The sequence below is a fragment of the Typopeltis vanoorti genome, chromosome 13 (genome assembly GCF_054136105.1).
Source record: "Typopeltis vanoorti isolate ZY-2024b chromosome 13, IOZ_Tvanoo_1.0, whole genome shotgun sequence".
Classification (NCBI taxonomy): Eukaryota; Metazoa; Arthropoda; class Arachnida; order Uropygi; family Thelyphonidae; genus Typopeltis; species Typopeltis vanoorti.
This window is the reverse complement of record NC_143561.1, coordinates 127,518,379-127,535,253: the sequence shown is the minus strand read 5'-3', so window position 1 is coordinate 127,535,253 and position 16,875 is coordinate 127,518,379. Positions and strand designations below refer to the sequence as shown.

General features: G+C 37.1%; 1 protein-coding gene across 2 annotated transcripts in view; it reads left to right on the top strand.

Moving 5' to 3' along the window:
* The window catches only part of LOC150100527 (uncharacterized), a 551,917-nt gene that overhangs the window by 413,463 nt on the left and 121,579 nt on the right, over positions 1-16,875 (top strand). For both annotated transcript variants that reach the window (XM_090402464.1, XM_090402463.1), the window contains one exon: positions 14,543-14,617. In XM_090402464.1, the coding sequence (XP_090258590.1) occupies positions 14,543-14,617 (75 nt within the window). The remainder of the gene's footprint in view (positions 1-14,542; positions 14,618-16,875) is intronic.

The window sequence follows — 16,875 nt, the reverse complement described above, 5'->3', positions numbered from 1 at the left end:
TCAAGGCTTGTTTACAACAGGTGATGATTCTACTTTCATTTTTAATGCCACATTTGTTTTGCTGCACTAGGCAGTATTGCACTTGTACAAAGGTTGTACTTTTGAAATAGAAAGTTTGATATTCTTTTTTATGTGGCTTCCACCCATGGAAGATTTTTATAAACCTGTAGTATGTTCGTACCTTAGCTCACCTATGGTATTTTTATTAAATTTTATTTATTTATATTTTTTTAATTAATTTTTTTACCAGGTTTTTTTCTGGAAACCTTGTTCTATAGACCAAACATGGAACTTTTTTCAAACCACTTCAGGCTCCAATAAGCAGGGCAGTGGTCTCGAAATGGGCAATGAAATCCATCTCCCACCAGTAATATAGTGAGAGAAGAAAAAGAACAGCTGTTGATTACAACAGATGTTCTGAAAGTTGGCAGCGATGGGAGAAATGTAGCATAAAGGAAAGCACCTTTTTAAGTCAGAGAAGTGGAAAAGAATGGTCAGTGCAGAAACCAACAATTTCCAAATTAACGATGATATTTCTTTCAAAGGAAGCTTAGTTGAAGTCATGTGGATAAAACTGCTAAGAAGGATTATATAGTCCTCAAAATAATGGATAGTTCTTTTCAGATACAATAGTGTTGGCATTCCACTTCAGATTGTATTTATTGCTTGCTGGATGGTGGGCATTAATGTATAGTCGCATGGTAGAAGGGAGAGCTCTGACTCAGTTCTCCCCTGCATCCCCCTTAAAACATGAGCCTTCATCTTCAACTTTTTTTACTGTGGACTTTCACATGGCCTGAGCCATGTTTTGAAACCATTGCAGCATCATATGACACTGAAAGTAAGAAAGAAAAATAAATCATCAGACACACTATAAGTTCTCAATTTTCATTCAGTAGGTGAATGTACAGTAGCAAAATGTTACTATTCTTTATCCATGATTCTGGAGTATTTGGCAGGATGGGGGAAAAAAAAAGTTACAGTAACCCCACACAACCTGAAACTGTTCTAAAAGCAGTGTTAATAATCATGTCAGCTGTGTCACTTATGTAAAAATTCTTACTAGGCTGTGCCAATTATGTTTATACTCTCTGAAAATTGACCGGTAGGACAGTCAAACAAAATGGATGAGCACGATTGTCATTCGAGGAATGAAAGATATTTTAAAGTGGTATTTCAAATTTGAGAATGTTGGTGAAGTTCAATGACAATGGAGGCATGAGTTTGCGACACAACCTCCAACACACCTGACATTTGCACATATTCCTAATAAGTTTGAGACCCATGGTATCATGTGATGTGCACAAAGGAAGATCCGGGAGGCCTCACACAGCAAAACAAGTCCTGCTTCCTCGGCTATGATGTCGAAGCAATTGACACGCTCACCACAGAAATCTACTACACAATGTGCTAGCGAGACAGGAGTTAACAGCGCAAGCATACAGCGCATTCTTAAAGCAGTTAAATGGAAAGTTTACATCCCAAGATTATTACATGCAACGGATAAAGACGATCCTGATCGAAGAAAATGCAGTATAGTGGTTTCAACATGGTAGATGAGGATGAGGAGTTTGTGAGGAAGATGGTTTGGTCTGATGAAGCACAATTTAAGCTTAATGGAACAGTGAATTGGCATAATTGTGTTTACTGGGCTCCAGAAAATCCGGGCGTTCATGTAGACAAGGCAGTCAATTTACCAGGGCTCGATGTCTGGTGTGGATTGTCATCTCAGGATTTAATAAGACCATTCTTCTTTAAGGTACTGTTACTGGTCAAGTGTACCTAGACATGCTACGCACATCCATTTTACCTGCCATTCATGCACTTTATGAGAATAATCAATTTCTCTTCCATCAAGATGGTCCACCACCACCGAGATGTGAGAGCTTACTTCGATGAGAGTTTATGCAATATACATAATGTATATACATTATGTATATATGCAATATATATTGTATATTGCATTGTGTATATATATATATACAATGGATAGGACAAAGAGGTGCAGTTGAGTTCTCCCCATGTTCTCCTGATTTAACACCATTGGACATATGGGGGAACTCTAAAAAATGTAGTGTATCATAGAAAACCAGCTACACTGGTGGCTCTACAGAAAGAAACTGAAGCGGCATGTGCAGCAATCCCACTGGACACTTTAGCCCAGTGCTTCCCAAACTTCTGGATGTCAGGGCCCCCTTTGCAAAAATTAAAATATTTCACGTCACCCCTCGAAAAAAAATCGTAATAGAGATATATTATTATAATATTTATTATATTTATATTCAATACAAAACATACACAGCGAATATTGCAAAAATCAAATGCATATATTACATTTTTGCCTCTTACCGTTTGGTTCTGAAGACGATACGGTCTGTTCTGGTAAAATACGAAATACTGTCCTTTTTTTTTAGTCTATTTCTGCTTCTTCTGATTGTTCGCGGGATTTTTTTTTTATTTTTTATCAACCACTTATCCATCTCAGGGTTAATTTTTTTAACATAGAATAGATCAAATAATATCACCACTTACCAATACTGGCACACCACAGACTGATAACATGAAATTAGTGAATATTACCTGAATAAGGGAATCCCCTGGACCAGGAACATTTTTCACTTTTGTGACTTTTCTCTTTTTACGGTAATTAAGCCTAACGTGAAACAGACAGCAAAGACAGTCTGTTTATTAAAACGTGCATATGATTGGTGTGGTATTAACAAAAGATCGCGCAATCGAAAGATAAAAGCATAGCTGACAATTGAGTTGAAATGCTAACTCTCTTCAACTGAATTCCATATGTGATACTGTCATAACATTCATTATATATATATATTACTTAGTTTTAACACTTTTACGAATTTTAACACGTTCGGTTGAATTTTATTGCTGCCTTGCGACATCGAACTCACACACATCTAATTAATAACAATAGTTTTTAGTTAGATGCTGTGTTTGCCCATGCAACATATGGTTTTGTTTCAGTCTATATAGCATAGTTTCTGTATAAGGGGACATGTGATTCGTTAATTAGTGTGTTTTTATCCCAGTTGTCTCTAATTGCACTATTTGTTGAGAAATATATTTCACAGACTCCTCATACCTTATTCACTGGCATAATAAAAGTACTTATTTTTATTGCCTCTGCAGTATAGTGGCTCTTAGGGAGGGCATGTTGTTTACCACTGCAAGCGAGTTACTATATCCCCACATGAACTTGTTTAAGATTTTTTTCATGTGTGAAGTATATGAGAAACTTTTATTGGTAACAGAAAACTAGCTCGGATGACAGTGATAATATAAAACGAGTTTTGATATGTATATAAAGTCAATATCAACAGTCCCTGATTACGAACGCGTTATGAAAGGGACAGAAAGATTTGGTACTTCCCTGGAGAGCATTCGAAGTAAATACAATTAACCACTGCTTTGAAATGAAACACATGAATAAGCAATATTTACTAATATTCGTTAAGCACCGAAATACGCAGGAAGCAAAGTTTGTGAACCAACACCAATGTGTGAATTTTTCCATTAAAATATAAAAAATAACAAAAAAGAAATAATAAAAGTTAAATACGTTTCTTTTAAAATAAAAAAATATACTTAGTCTTAAAACATTTTAAATTTGTTTTCATTATTTCACGGCCCCCCTCAACAAAACCTGTGGCCCCCAAGGGGGCCGCGGCCCACAGTTTGGGAAGCGCTGCTTTAGCCAACGTTGCCCAAGCAGTAGTTCACCATAATAAGTGTCTGGACGCTAATGGTAACCACTTTGAGCAACTCGTGTAATTGTAGAAGTGAAAGGTAACTTGTATTCATTCCGTGATGTCTGTATAAATTTAGTATTACAATTTTTATATAGGTTTTTCTTTTGCTGAAGTGTGTGTGTACATTTTTTATGGTCAACTACTTGTTGGACTCTGTATATATTTAATGAAACTAAAATTACATACATAGTAAATAAAATAAAATTATAAAACTACTTGGATCCAAGGCCTTCTAAATAAAAATTATGCTTTTGAGATCTCCTTTATCATTAAAGGATAAATTCATTCTCTCTCTCTCTCTCTCTCTCTCTCTCTGACTTATTCTATTAATGGTTTCCTTTCCTTCACATGTACCTAATCAGTCTACTAGATTGAACCTTTTATTTTTCACAACATTTTCCTACAAAATAATAAATGTTCATTAGAGTCAGTTTTTTATCACAAAATATAAAACTTTTTCTTAACTTCCCTGAGACTACTATGCATTGTTTCCTTATATAGCATACATTCTTTCATTCATTCATTCTCACTGTTACAGTATAAATATTCTTACCTCAGGTAAATTTAATACAAGAAGCACTAAATATACATTCTTCACCAGGAGAAAAAAAAAGTTTCTTTTACTACCTTATAAACACTGTATCAAAGTAGAGCCTCTTCATTAAAGCCACTTTACAGTTGCAGATTTCACTAATTCCATAACTTGTTCTGATAAAAATAATTATCACAGGCATCCTTGAGATGGAAGATGAAACCTTTCCATTTTGCATTTCTTTGAATTTTGAATTAGAATGTTTAATTAATCTCCTTTTATTTACTGTTCACTTGTTGATAGTTTCACTTTTCTGGTTAAAGAATTCACCTTGCTAAGATTCCCTTTTTGGAATCCTCTTAATATATTCTGACTGTCAAGTTTTCTCAAACACTTCCTAAAACTACCTTTCATCACTGGGGTAATGAAAATAAATTTTTTTTTTCATTACCCCAGTACCAAATGCTCTGTCAACTGTCAATCACCCATCAACTTCCTCCTTGCTGTTTATTTGAACAAATGTGCATGTGAACATGCACACTTGTTCAAATAAACAGCAAGGAGGAAGTCAGTAATGACTGACAAATTATCGTCATTGGCAAAAAGGAGAATGCCTTTATGATAAATGACAGACAAATATCTCATTATACTTAACAAATGTCAATTAGAATACAGAACATTTGGAGTCATTACAATTATCTGATGCCTGGTAAGTATATCAGTTTCAAATACTCTATATTCTTTTAACATAAATATCAATTTCTTATCAGGCACATTGCAAGTGTTGATTATATATGGCTAGGAAACCAAAACCAATAAAATACTGATGAGAAACAATTGTAAAAAGATTCATCTTCCTCTTCTGCAGCTTTTCCCACTTAAGTAGGGTCACTGTTTGTAGTGAGTCTCCTCCACAACCTCCTGTCTTGGGCTGTAGCCACATTCAAGTTCTTCATCTTCAAGTCCTCCTCCACCATCTCTTCTTTGGCCAAACCGTGCTTCCTCCTTCCCTGCACATCAATCTGCATGACCTTTCTTCCCACATACTCTTTCTCCCTCCTCATCACATGACCAAACCATCTCAACCTTGCCTCCTGTATCTTTGCTCCTAAGTTCGTAACTTTCACCGTTCCCCTTACATAGTCATTTCTCAGATGATCCTTTCTGGTCACACTGCACATCCACCTGTTAGTTTTGTGGCTGTTATTGTTTGTTTCTTACGTTTAAGTGTTTGTGTTTCAAGGTATGCTAGGGATTCTAGCATACCTTGAAACACAAACTTATCCTTACTCAAATTTATTGTAAGTTTGAGTACATACTATGTACTCAAACTTATCCTTACTCAACTCCGTTCAAAAATAGTTGTACCTGCAAATATAGTAATTTATCTATCTTTGACCCCCTCTGCTACTATAATCTGCCTTAGCTAAATCCTATCCCTTCGGTGGCCGTTCCTTCAGTTGGTTATGAGTGCATCCAGAATTAAAATACGGAATTAACTCCCTTTCAGAATTGAGAAAAATTTGTTTGATAATGCTGCACCATCTTATTTCCTATACAAGAGAAATCTCCTTGTCATGGAGTTAACACACAGACTATTTTATGATTCTAGAATCTAGCAAACAGCAATCCCAATTACAAATCCTTAACAAACTTATTCTACATGCAGTCGTAGTCAATCCCCTGCATTTGAATTCCTACAGGTTCTGATTTTAGTGAATGGTGCATTGATTTTAGAGATCAGGCAACTTTATAAGGTAAAGAAAACATGAATGTTTATTCATTCTTTAGCTCGTTGTACATTTATCAAAGGTTCACTTAACTAAACTGAATTGCACTTGCACGTAACAATTATTAACTAGACAAAATAGAACTACAATCAATACATCACATTATGAGACAATATTAAATTTAAGTTGTCCTGCTTCTACTCATGTAACACAATTAAACTAGCGATTATCTCATTCATCTAAGGCTAACAGACAATAGCATACCTCAACAATTCAATGTCAAACTCTACTACTATGCACTTTTATAGTTACAGTAATTTATCAATAGGTTAAGTACTAGAGTCATGTTACTAATTATCAAGTCCTATCTCATAATATATCAGCACTTTTCTGCACTTCAGCTTAGTTCAGAATACAATGGAACTAGAAAAATTTTACATTACGACCATCTGGTTCATGCTGGTATCTTCTCCCGATCAGTCCTTTGTGAGCACGTGGCTTGTTACCTCATTCTATGGTCTGTTGTATATGACCCTCTAGTGACTATGTTCATGAATCACCCTCTTTCCGATGTGGGCGAGACTGCTCTGCCTGGACAGTCCTCGCGTTTCGGCATGAAGCTTCGGTTCTCGCTGACTGTCTAGCTGTATCATAGATATGCCTGGACTGGACTGCTGCCTGGTCGCTTAGCCACTGCTGACCATCGTCCTTCCCGACCATTCGTGCCACTTCTACCGGAACCTGAAAGCGAAAGGGAGATGAAAAGAAAAAGGAGTTTTGAGTCCATGCCGCTAAGCTTCTTATACCTTCTTATACCTCCATGTTTCTGCTCTCTCCCTATGTCACTGATTCCGCTCGGCACCTAAGTCCCTTGCACTCGGTACTATGTTCTCCACGTGGATGTCTCACGTGCACCTCGGACCTCACGACTGCCTTGGGTTATGTGTTTAAGCCGATTACTTCAATGTGAACTTTGATCTAACCTTTACTGTTCTAATATAATTCTCACAAAAATCCAATTCCTTTCGGTTATACATAGAACAGTTAACAATATAGCAAAACAGAGGAATTCACAAAACAAAGGACTAATACGTTATTTACAATTTCATTTATACCTATATACAAATACATCCTTAGGAAAATTTATTTGTATCCTAGTTAAATCCCAAATGAAATGTTTTATGACAATTTAAACCTTTCATTCAAGATTTAACACACCTAAGTATTCTCATCTCTGCTACCCTCATCCTGCTGATGTTATTTTTCCTCAGGGCCACAGTTTCCATAGCATACGTCATAGCTGGTCTCACTACTGTCCTGTAGATTTTGCCTTTTAGATTGATCGGCACCCTCTTATCGCATAGCACTCCAGCCATCTCTCTCTCCAGTTCCTCTATCCTACTTGTATCCTGCATCCCACTTCCTTCTCAACCTCACCATCCTCTTTCATTGTTAAACCTAAGTATCTAAAGTTACTGACCTTCCTGATGACATTTCCTTCCAGCTCCAGATCTGTCTTCTGACTGCCATTCACTTTACAACACACATACTCTGTCTTACTTCTGCTCAGTCTCATACCTCTCTCTCTTCCAGTACTTTCCTCCAACTTTCCAGTTTAGCTGTCACTGTTCTCTTGATTCTGCACACAACATGATGTCATCTGCATACAACATAGTCCAAGGCATGTCTTCTCTCACCTCCTCTGTTACCACCTCCATCACAATATTAAACAGGAACGGACTTAATGTTGATTCTTGATGCAAGCCAACTGTCACTGGAAAACTTTCTGTCTCTTCCAGGCAGGTCCAAACTCGTCTTCACATTTCTGTACATCTCCTGCACCAGCCTGACATATTTCTCTGGTACCTTCTTCTCCTTCAGACACCTCCAGACTTCTTGCCTTGGCACTCTATCATACGCTTTCTCCAGATGGGATTACCTTACAATTTGTTACTGCCTTAAGATGTTTTCTTCTAGCCAAAATGTAGTCAATCTGTGAACTGTTGTTGCCACTTCTAAATGTTATCAAATGCTCTTCCCTCATAGAGAAAAAGGAGTTCACAAATGCTAGATCAAACGCTACTGTGAAGTCCAAAATCCTCTCTTCTTCCTGGTTCATTATTCCCACTCCATGACCGTCATGCACCCTTTCACAGTCCCTGTTCTGCCTCCCTATGTGTCCGCTCTGACAATCACCATCTCCTTTTCTTCCAGTTCCCTCATTTCTTCATCTAGCACGTTCCAGAATTCATCTTTCTCTTATGTTGTATAGCCAACTTGTGGGGAGTATACACATAAGACGACCAGTTGCTCTTCTCCAAGACCCAGTTTAATTCCCATGATCCTGTCGTTCCTCCTACCCACTTCCAGTACTTTGCCCTTCATTCTGCCACACACACACACACCACAATTTTGACACCATTTCTTCCCTCTTTATTTGCTCCAGAGTAGAACAATTTATACCCGTCTCCTAGTTCCTTCGCCTTTTCCCCCTTCCTCTTTGTTCCTGCACGCATAAAATGTCCAACTTCCTCTTTCTCATCATGTCTGTCACCTCTCTTCCCCTTCCGGTCATGCTTCCAACATTCAGTGTTCCCACTTGCAACATTCTCTCCACTTGCGGGAGTCGCTTCTTTAACTGCACCGGCCCTTGATGTGGTAACCCTCATCCACTTCTCACAGCTGTAGGGCGATGTGGCTGCGCGTCGCTTAAGGGATACACCCTAGCCCTTGTATCACTTTCTTTTCGACTCATTTGATCGTAGCTAGAGCTAGCAGTGAAGTTTTATGACCGGATGCTCTTCCTGACATCAATCCTCGCCATTTATCCAGGCTTGGGATGGGCACCTATTGGGGCTAGCTTGCCCCCTTCAGTGGCTGCATAAGGCGTAATGACATAGCAAGACAGGAAAGATTCACCCTTAGCCCTTGAATACTCTAATATCATTGGGGGTAAGGAGCAAGAAGAGAAGAAAGAAGCAAAGAAAGGGGAGGGACCAGTCTACAGATAATATAACAGATGTATATTACATGAAGTAAAGCATGGTGGTCCACCATCAGGTACCTCGGGTTTGCCATGCCTGTACTCACTAAAGTGAGCCCATGAGCAATGTAAAAAGATACATAATCGTATATTATGACTATTTTTAAAGTATGATACTGAAATGGGACCTCCATAATATCCCAGGAAATACAGGTTGTTTCAAAAAGAGGTGTACAACTTTGAATGACAATAGAAAGTAAACAGAAATAGATAAACAATTTTTATTACCATGCAAAGGTAGTGTAGCACTTGAAGTCTTCAACACAGACAGTTATTTCAATATAACTGCCTCCAGTAATTCTGCAGATGTTCCATCTGTAATCACTTTCCTGCCACATGCAGGAGAGTATATCTGGCATAACTTTAGCAATGGCAGCAGTAATTCTGGAATGCAGTTCATCCAAATTGGCTGGTAGTGGTAGTACAAACACTTGATCTTTTGCAAAGTCCCACAAGAAAAAAATCTAATGGTGTAAGGTCAGGGGAAGCAGTGGCCATGCTACAGGGCCCCCCTCTACCAATCTATCTGCCTGGGAAATGGGTGTTGAGTATGACCTTACGTCTGTCAGGTAATGAGGAGGTGCTTCGTCTTGCTGGATATGTAAACGTCTGTCGTGGTCATCATCATCTAATTGTGTGGTATTAGGTATACCCTTGTAACATGCCCAGATACACAGTAACAGTAGACTCCAAAATAAAGAAGGTTCCATGCCGGCCTGGTTGGCCGAGTGGTTAGCATATTCGCTCTCCAGCCAAAAGGCTGCAGATTCGAATCCTGCCGTGGGGATGGATGTTTGTTATTGTTTGTGAAAATAGTAGTGGTGATGGTGGACAGTAGATGGCGTTGTTGTAGATGAGGCGGTTTGTGGATGAATTTGAGTGGTGGAGACGGAGAGTTGTAAAGTGGGTGGCCTCCCTCGATGAGTCTTAGGACTCCCTGGAGGTGTCAAATAATAATAATAGTAATATACTTTCTTCTTGCTTATGGTGCACAAAACGTTAGCCTTTGGGGTGCCGCAAACATGTTCTATGATGCCATGTGGATTTTTGCTTTCCCAAATTCTGCAGTGTGAATGTTTACTTGCCCACTTACATTAAAAGTGCACTCATCACTGAAAATGATCACGTCCAAAAATCCTCATTTTGTTCTATCCTACTGATCATTTCCATACAGAAATCCTGACATATTTTCTTATCGTCTTTCTTCAAATGTTGTACGATAGTAAATTTGTAGGGCCTTAAAGACACTGTTGTAAAACATGTCATACAGTCACATGTGGAATTCAATTTGACAAGACACCTGTCTGGTTGACTTTCCAGGGCTTCTCTGGAAACTTTCTCAAACTTCTTCAACAAGAGAATTGGCAGCACATGACCTTCCTGTTGTCATTGGATGACACAGAGCCTGTTTCCACAAAATTCTTGTGCAATCTGTAGATCGTGTGCCTACTAGGAGGTTTGCCATATTGCATGCAGAAATTCCTCTGAACTTGTGTTGCAGACTTTGTTTTCTCAAACCAAAACACACAATGCTTGCTCTGCACCATCAAAAGTCACCACTTTCAATGATAACACTATCTAGTGTTATCATTTGGTAATAAAGTTTTGTGACCAAAAATGTTGTTTCATTAAATTATGACACTCACTGAGCTTTTGTATGTCTTCCGAGTTATTCTCTGTTCTCCTGGAAAGTTGTATACACCCTTTTGAAACACCCCGTATATTCTGAATCAGGAATATCATATTTGCATTTGACATTTTGCATCCCAAATCCTTTAAGGTGCTTTAAAATGGCAGAAATATGGTCATGCTCACACTGTTTGCCAGAACTTTTTCATCCATTGACGACAAATATTTCTGTGGTTTAGTAAATCTTCATTTAATTTTTGGTATGGAGACTGCATTTTTCTAAACATGAATAGATTTATTAAAATAAACAATATGACCCAACAGTGTCAACTGTAATGCATAACATCTCTGAAAAGAGACTGTGTCAAACTATCTCTTTAATAAAAGACTATTTTACACCGAGTATCCCAAGCTTGCAAAAGATAGAAATATGAAAAAGATTTTAGGATCAAAGCAAAGCCAAACATCTCATATTAGAAGGGGAAGAGAAAGCTGACTGCAATGTCTGGTGGAAAGCTCTTTACACTGTAAAGAAAATATCTGAATGGACTCAATCTCATGTGCTTTTCATTATAATGAATGCATCAATTCTGTTAACTCTTATAGCTTCACTGCAGAAAATACATCAAGAATTATCCCATTATTTTCTTGATAAGTTGCTTAAATTTATTACTTCCAAAAATAATGGAAAGAGCATAGCACAAAGAAAAACCTTTAGCAAACTTTTAAAAAAATATGGATATTAGTCTTATAATGAGATATGATAATCTCGTTATATCTACTTGTCAGGGTTTGAGTTCACTAGTGATCTGCTTCATGCCAGGCTGATGAAAAAGTGCTCTTGAAACAATGTCTTATTTTTGTAATAATTACATTTTACCAAAATGCAATCAGTATCATTTTGTTTATTTTTCTTATTTTATTTATTTTGATATGGATGTTTCTTTTACTAAATTTTGAACTTTTTGTGAATGGTGGCAAAATGGTGTTACAAATGAGATCTACACAGCACAAAAATCAAATGTAATTAACAGTGTAGAATTTTGAGAATGGTTCATTCTTGTGAGTGCAGCATGTATATGTGGAAGAACATGGAGAATGTGTTTATGGAGGGACTGAACAGTAGTCGAGAGAAAGTATAGATGTGTCAAAAGTGTTATATTCTGTTGGACTGCAAGTTATTGGTAAATGTGAAACCAGTTGATGGAACAAAAGTGAGTTGAATTATGGGAGCAAAAATACTGTAAATCACTGAATGAAAGCAAGTGAAACTAGCAGTGAAAGAAAATATGGATGATGGAATGAAAGTAAGTGACACTGTGGAAGCGAAGGACACGAAAGAAATGAATGGCAGACCAAGAGGGAATATCGCTGCAAGAGCAACAGATAGTGTGGTTGCCAGGATGCAAGACTTGAAGAATGAATTGATTAGAATGAGAAATGAGATGAAAGATATGTGCAGTCAGATTAGAAGTTTGGTGGATAGGAATAAAAGAATTCAGGATAGAATGAAAAGAAAATGAATGAAATGCAAGGAAAATAAAGAAAAAGAGGTGATGAAACTTCCGAGTAGGATGTATGGAGATTGCATTATTAGAAATGTGGTAAATGAGAAGGTCCATGATCTGTTTCAGGAAGCAGGATAATTGAAGTGTAGGATACGTGAACCAAATGCAAGAATTAGTGGTGATTGTAGGAACAGATGATTTGGTTGGACATGAGGGGAATATAAGGATGGATATCAGGAGTTTATTGAAGAGATTTAAAGATAGGTGTGGTAGGAAAGGTTGTCAATGTGTTGCCAATATATGATGATGAGTTGAGACTAAGAGTATGAATAGTATGTTGGCAGAGTTGTGTGAGGAGAAGAGAGCAGAGTTTATAAGCATGTGATATGGATTTGCATAAAAGTGATGGATTGCATTTAAATTAGGTTGCCCATTTGGCCCATTTTGAATGGGATGCTCCTGTTTTTAAAAAAAATTATGCTGGTGTTCCCAGTAATGCTTTCAGGATGAAAGTATGTCCCCATTTTTCAATATACTGATACAAAGATGAAATGTTTTCTTGTAACATTTATAAAACAAACAAAATCATAACTTATCAGTCATGTACAAATTTATTTCTATTATCAAATTTTTTTTCTTTTCTTTAATTGTAAGAGCCATTCAACCAAGATGGAAAGAGTAATAAATTGTTTTTTTAAAGGTCTTAAATCATATTTTTCATCCATTGATGAATGTTCAACCATATTAAGATTTTTTGTTTTTAAATCCACTTTCACTTATATGAATACATTTCTTAAACAGTCAACATAAACTCTTTTCATGAACAGTTCAGAGAACTGAAACACAAGATGTGTTTGAAGTCAGTTAAGATTGAAATCTTTATTGACAAAATTAAAATTCAACAAAATGAAGAATATTTATCTGCCTTTATGGAAAATGTATTGCATAAATTTATTACTGATTTTCTGATACATGTATAATTTAAGGGATTATTATTATTATTATTTGCCTAACCCCAATAGAGTCACAAGACTCATTACGGGAGGTCAACACTAGTGAACACAGTCTATCACACCACTCCTTAAAATCATCCAGTCTGCACATTCGTCACCCTCTCAGACAATGTATTCCATGCTCCTATTACTCTCCATGCAAAAAAAAATTGCTTACCTCTTTACTTACCACCTGCTTTTACAACTTCCAGGGATGGCCTCTTGTCCTTGTACCTTTCCTTCATTCTACCATATGAAAAATCTCCTCAGTGTTAATACAATAATATCCCTTCAATAGCTTAAATGCCTTGATCATGTTCCCTCTTTGCCTTCTATCCACCAAACTCGCAGTCCACATGCCCTCAGTGTCTATCCTCATAATCGACATTGTACAGTCCTGATATCATTTTTGTTATCTGAGTCTGTACCCTCTCCAATGTTACTTCATCCCCTTCATGGAGTCATGAGACCATGTCTCATGACTCCATGAGACATGGTCTATTAATAATAATAAATTTTTATTGTTATTTTTAGGGTCTGCACGGTTAGCCAAGTGGCTATACACTTTGCAACCATATGCCTGGGAAGGGAGTGTCCTAGGTTCGATTCCTGTCACTGATATGAGGAGCTCAGGATCTTTCTCAGACATAGCCAAGTTAGCCGGTCTTGGGCGTGGACTGCAGGGTTTATCTCCCCAGTTTATCTGGGGTTTTTCCTCCTGTAAGCAGGCAAACAAACTGGCCTTGAAAACATAACATTTCTACAGACATAGGATACACTGGGAGGCATAGGACCAACCACCTTATCCTCGTATATCGGTTGCGGTTGTAAGGAATAGAATCCCTTGACACCGTCAAAGGTTTCTATTCACCGACAAGGTAAAAGAGGGAAAGATTAAGAAAGAAAAAAAATTTTTTAGACCCTTAATTATAAAAATTTTTAGTGATAGAAATAGGGCAAATAATGTCTGTCATACATAAGCCAAAAGTGGCTCCGGATTCAGTTATAATGAATGACATTATACAAGAAGCTATTAGGTATGAATTGCACTCATGTACTTTTGTTTTCTTTTTTAATTGACTAAAATAATTTCCTTTCTTTATTGTTTTTTGATAGACAGGTTTACAACTTTGTTTTTCAGTTTGGAAGAAAAAGAAAACTTTTGGAAGAAAAGCTGTAACTTCTTTTCTGAAGACTTTTCATTTTTTAAAATAATGAATATGATTAGCATAATTCTTTGTAATAATTACTCACCTGCTAACCTTTGTGGTCATTCATTGTTTAGCATTAAAATAACATTTTAATTTATATATTCATTTGGGAAACTTATTCTTTCAGGATTATCTTTTAATGGGAAGTTCTTCTGAAAAGGGTATGGAACTAGATGATGATGCAAAGATGACCCTGCTAGAGGTATGCTTGCATGTGTGTGTGTGTGTGTGTGTGTGTATATATATATATATATATATGTGTGTGTGTGTGTGTATATATATATGTGTGTGTGTGTGGTGTGTGTGTGTGTATTCAGTGAAAAAATTAATCTGAACAAGCTGAATTTTTTTAAAGTTTTGGTTTGTTTTTTTGTTTCAGTTCACAATAGTTTTGGTTTTAATTCACTATTTTGGTTGAGTGCTGCATGTTTTGACTGTCTTTATGATGTTTATTAATAGTGTTGTGTATTTTTAATAGTGTAAAGAAGTTTCATAGTGTTTTATTCATTTATGTAGCTATAAAATGGATACGTATCCAAGAATGCATTCAAAAATAAGTACTCTATCCCAGCACACATCCATGACTCAAAGACAAATTGCCAATGAGTGTGGTATTGGTTTGGGTACTGCATTTTAAAGAAGTCTAGGAAGATAGATACCTTTTCTCCAGACAGAAAAGAAAAATGTAGGCGAAAAAGAAAAACTACACTTACTTATAATCATTGACCAGTTAGAAAAAGCAAAATGAATCAAAGATTATTATTATTTGTGACACCTCCAAGGAGTCCGAAGACTCATCGTGGGAGAACACCTACTGTACAACTCTCCATCTCCACTACTACACAGAACCTCTACTACCAATCACCTACATCAATGCCATCTACTGCCCACAACCACTACCACCACAGCTAGTATTTTTTTGTCTGTAAATTGCATGTGTTCTTCTTCTTCGTCTATGATCTCTTATGCTTTTAAGCGTCGAGATTTTGCCAAAGAGATTTCCATGCCGTCCTGTCCAATTTTTGTTGTTTTGCTTCTTTGCAATTAATTCCCTTCTTTTCCAATTTTTCTTTAATTTCCTTTTGCCAACCTTTCCTGGGTCTGCCTATGTTTCTTTTTCCTATTTTCTGGCTTTCGTATACAGTTTTTGCTATTCTTCCTTCTTCCATTCGATTGAGATGTCCAAACCATCTCATTTGGGCTTGTGTTATGAATTGATTCAGAGGTGCAACTTGAAGGCTGTCTCTTATGGTTTGATTTCTTATTCAGTCTAGTCTTGTTTTTTGTGCCACTTTCCTGAGATATTTCATTTCAATTGTTTGTAGTTTATTTGTGTTTCCTGTTGTTAAACACCAAGACTCACAACTGTACAGGGTGTTCGGGATAAATTTGACATATTTATAATTAATTATATTTTTCCGTAAGTTACATGTATTAACACACACTTCTCTTCATTTAAAAGTTTGGACCCTTCTTCATTCATATACAAGATGTCAGAAAGGATGGATAACTGGAACCCACCTGAATCATGGAAGAGAATAACTTGTATCATGATGATTCGTGCCCGCCATCAAAATAAGGATATTACAACTGCTGCCCAATGCTCCCTGAATACAGTAAAAACAATCAGGCATGAACTAGAGACTTGCAATGGTGACTACGAGGATGTAGCAAGAAGAAAGATCCCTAGCAGACGATCTGATTGCGTTCGTACAGCAGAATTCCTCGCAAATCTGCAGGAACAGGTGTTGAAGAACCCTGGCATTGGAATTCGGGCTTTGTTCGTGGAGTTGCTAACTGTAGTCAAGCCCTGGATAACAAGGGTAGCCAATGGTAGGCCGTATGTATGGCAGCAGGATTCAGCCCCTTGCCACACCTCTGGGAAAAGTCAAAAATGGTTGTCTGAAAATTTCTACGACTTCACCAGTCCAAATGTTTGGCCTCCAAACTCCCCAGACCTTAACCCCATGGATTATTTTGTATGGGGCGCAGTTGAAAAAGACACCAATCGCACTTCCAGTAATACAAAAGCCCAGTTAATGGATAAAATTAAAACAGTTTTTGCGGCCCTTCCCAGGGAGACTGTAGCATCAGCTTGTTCGAGGTTCCGAAGCAGAATTGAAGCTGTGATCGATGCTAATGGTGGTTATTTTGAGTAAATCTTGTTGATAGTATTGTAATTAACTCTGCCTGTAATGTTTTTTTGTCAATTCATTAAATTTAATAGATACAAAGAAGATTTTCTTTTTCCTTACGAAACTGTCAAATTTATCCCGAACACCCTGTATGTTAATGTTTGTAGAAACACTGAACGGTACACTGCCATTTTGGTATTTTGGGTGACTTCTTTCTTATCTAGGAGTGGGCCTTTCATTGCATAGAATAGCTTTGTTCCCCCTCTTATCCTGTTGTTAATTTCTGTATCTAGTCTACCATCTTCTTGTATATATGATCCCAAGT